Raw genomic sequence first — 3459 nt, 5'->3', positions numbered from 1 at the left:
GTTATCTAATAATGTTGCAGAACTGTTCGTGGACTTAATTCGTGATGTCCTCTTTTTATCTAATGAACCCTGAATTAACACAAGATTGAAGCGTGATATGCTGAAAATAAATATTTAAAAATAAAAAAAAACTGACAAGACACTGTCACCCTTTTGACCTGAAGTATCCCTCCCCCTCAGTTTATAATAATTAATTGTGTTACTAAGCTCGATAACACTTTCTGGTAAATTACTAAAATATGCTTAAAGAGTTTAAGAGTTTTAAAGGTTTAAAGAGTCTTGCTCCTCTTATAAAGAAAGTGTGCTAGAATAAGTGAGGGAAAACGAATGGTCTTACTTGATCAGTCAAACGATCCTTTAAATGATTCCACATCCCCTTTGCGTAATACGTGACAGTGATTTGGTATTTTCAAATGTCTCTTTTGAATGTCATGAAATTCTGTTTCAATGCACAAGTTATTGATGATTGAAAAAGGTGTGAGATAAGAAATATTTTACAAATCGTCTCTAAACAGTTTTAGGAGTCTGGTCGAGCTAGACGCAGGCCGAATATTTCATGCGTTTCTGTTTCTGCCTCTGGTTGCAAAACCAAACCCGCACAACGTTCTTTTTGAGGTCCAGCTTCTCTGCGATTGCTGCGATTTTCTCTGAGGACGGACGCGGCTGAATAGCAAAATAAGCTTCGAGGGACCTTTTCTCGGGGGCCGCGATTGAGGTCCGCTTCCTCTTCTTTTCGGCCCCATTGAAGAGCTCGGGTTTGTTGAGTTTTTCCCGGTGCGACTTTTCAGCCTCCTCCAGCCAGGCTTGCAGGATGGGCTTCAGGGCGATCATGTTGTTGTGGGACAACGTGAGGGATTCAAACCGGCAGATGGTACTCTGGCTTAAAGAGCCTACACCAGGAATCTTCAGATTGGCCAACGCTGACCCTACATCCGCTTGTGTCACGCCGAGTTTGATCCGACGCTGTTTAAAGCGCTCAGCGAACGCCTCCAAGTCCCTGGGATCTGCATCCACGTCGCTCATGCAGCCCATGTGGGATGTCAGTCCATGGGCGTGAGCCATGTTGATGGCAGCTTGGTGCATGTGGTTCATGCCTGCCATGTGAGCGGGGTGCGTAGGCGTGGAGACCACCGAGCCGTCTGGCCCGGCCATGGCTCCAGCAAGTGCCAGTCCTGGGGTGATGTGATCGAGCAGGTCGCCCTCCAGTGCCTGGTGCGGCTGGTGATGATGGTGGTGGTGGTGGTGGTGATGGCTCGCGAGAGCTGACGGGTGCGAGATGGGCACAGACGAAGACGACGAGGTGCACGGAAGCGTATTCATGGTGTGGTAGGTTGCGTCCGGCTTGAAGGGGCTGTGATGAGGAGGGTGATGATGGCTTTTGGTCTGAGAGACTATATCCACCGCCGCCAGAGCTTCCGCGCGGGCCAACAAACTCTCATCCAATCCGCCGAATATATTGCTCTGCAATTGCAAATAGAAAGCACACATAACTGTCAGCGGGGAATTCGCGCTCCACTCCGTGCTTTTAAAACATTTCCAGCATGTAAAAAAGGAAAGGAAATCCTAAAAAAGAACACACAAAACAAGACACATGCAACATCCCAGGTCATAAAAATTAATACGAAAGGCAAACCCGGCTAAATACATAAGTTGGGAGGGAAAAATGGAGGTGTTGGGTGATTTGCTGTGCAGACATGAAAAAAACATCAAGCAGAAAAAGTGGGCTGTCAAAATGTGCCTTTAAGCGGTGATTATGCAGAATACGTACCGGTGGGGTTGGGAAACATGCTCGACGCATCGCCTCCGAGCCGCCGCTGCTGCTGATCGTGCTGCTGTGTCTGGACGACGAGCAGGAGGACGAGGGCGCGTTGGAAGTCAAAGTGGAAGACGAGGACGAAGAATGCAAACTGGAGTATTTGGTCTCGGCCAGACTGGTGTGGGCCATGGCGAACGCCTGCTTGCTGTTCAGAGACATCATCATCATGTTTGCGACCGAGCCTCGGCGAGTTGCTTTTAATAAGTTAAGACTCCGCCTTCTTCTTCTTCGACTGGAGTTCAAGCCCAGTCGGTGCGTTGAAGTCTCAAGTCTCTGGCGTTGCAACGGACGTGAAGAGGATGATGCACCAAGTCTTTAGACAGCTCATTTAGTGCTGCTGCCTAATGGTCTGAGAAAACGATCTCCTGTCGCTCCGTCGCGTGCCGTGGCTAGAGACGTGCCGCGAGCACCAGTAAGCCATGCAACCTGTCGGTAAACTCCTTCAAAGATCACGGCAATTCTTACCAAAACGCTCCACAGAAATGTTCCTCAGCCTTTACAAAATATCTTACATTTCTCACAGCGGAAGCTGATGTCTTTGGTGAGTTTGTCTTTGCTCACGCTTTTAAAACGAGTGCAAAAAGTTTCTTCTTTCTTCTCTTCGTGCAAATCTCCAGAACGACCTCGCTAGAACCAATATTGCTCGTTAACCTTTATCCCGATTCTTGCTGAATTTGATTATGAGATAAAGGTGACAGTCGACTACATTCAATGCTGCGGGGACTCGATCTGTCTGTGCTCTAAGGCGAAGGGCAGGTTGCGTCTCTCTCTCTCTCTCTTGCTCACCCATTCTCTCACCCCCTCTCCTCTTACATACTCTCTCGGCTGTACCTGAAAAACCTTTCATGATTTATTATTCTTCATTAGCCACAGCGCCGCTGGGGACTCTGCGCATGGGCAGTTGCAATGACTGGAGCTGGTATTGTATGTTACTTCAATAAAGTTATTGAGGAAACCACCATGGTTAAAGAAATGCAATGGAAGCAGAAATGGATTCTAAAGTTAAACATTTCAGTGTTATAATAATATCAAGAAGGTTCATTTAGAAATGCATCCACAATGCATAGGTTGTATATTGAACAATTATTCTGTAACTTTCATGATGATTATATATATATATATATATATATATATATATATATATATATATATATATATATATATATATTAGAAAAAGAAAATCTGTGCTAGGCCTATTTAATTCGTAAATGAAAGTTTGGTCGGAGAAACGTGGATGAATATGAAGAAATCACTACATCATTTGCTGTCCCTTTTGGGTGAAATACAGCAAAACGCATGACTATCATTCCATTATTGCGATGTAATTTGATGTAGGCTACAGACACCCATTAAACAAATTACGTTCGGTGAAACGTTGAAATATTGAATTTAAATTTCATTTATATTTGTTCTAATAATAATTAACCTGCTTTTGATTTTATTTAGGGGAAAAAATGCTTCGTGTTGACGAATGTAATAGTTTTTCCTGGTATTGAAATAATAAATAGGAAAGCCATTTGAGTTATCATTTAGCATGTTATGAATGTGATGTATCAACAGAACAGGCAACACTGAGTGAAGTATTTCATTAATGACACAGAAAAGCGGATTTATACAACTCTTTAGGATTTAATTGCAAACCC

At 44.1% G+C, this 3459-nt stretch overlaps 1 protein-coding gene across 1 annotated transcript; it reads right to left on the bottom strand.

Annotated features, from left to right (window-relative positions):
- Window positions 1–520: 520 nt before the first annotated feature.
- On the bottom strand, window positions 521–2655 carry LOC132141948 (POU domain, class 4, transcription factor 2-like). Its single transcript, XM_059551591.1, has 2 exons — window positions 1769–2655; window positions 521–1461 (listed from the first exon to the last, which is right to left on the bottom strand). Exons 1-2 carry the CDS (start codon window positions 1982–1984, stop codon window positions 535–537), a joined length of 1143 nt encoding a protein of 380 aa, XP_059407574.1. The 5' UTR covers window positions 1985–2655; the 3' UTR covers window positions 521–534.
- Between the last annotated feature and the right edge of the window lie 804 nt (window positions 2656–3459).

Source organism: Carassius carassius, chromosome 6, assembly GCF_963082965.1.
Source record: "Carassius carassius chromosome 6, fCarCar2.1, whole genome shotgun sequence".
In the NCBI taxonomy this organism is placed as follows: Eukaryota; Metazoa; Chordata; class Actinopteri; order Cypriniformes; family Cyprinidae; genus Carassius; species Carassius carassius.
Note: the sequence above shows the minus strand (reverse complement) of the source record. Positions and strands in the feature narration are given on the sequence as shown.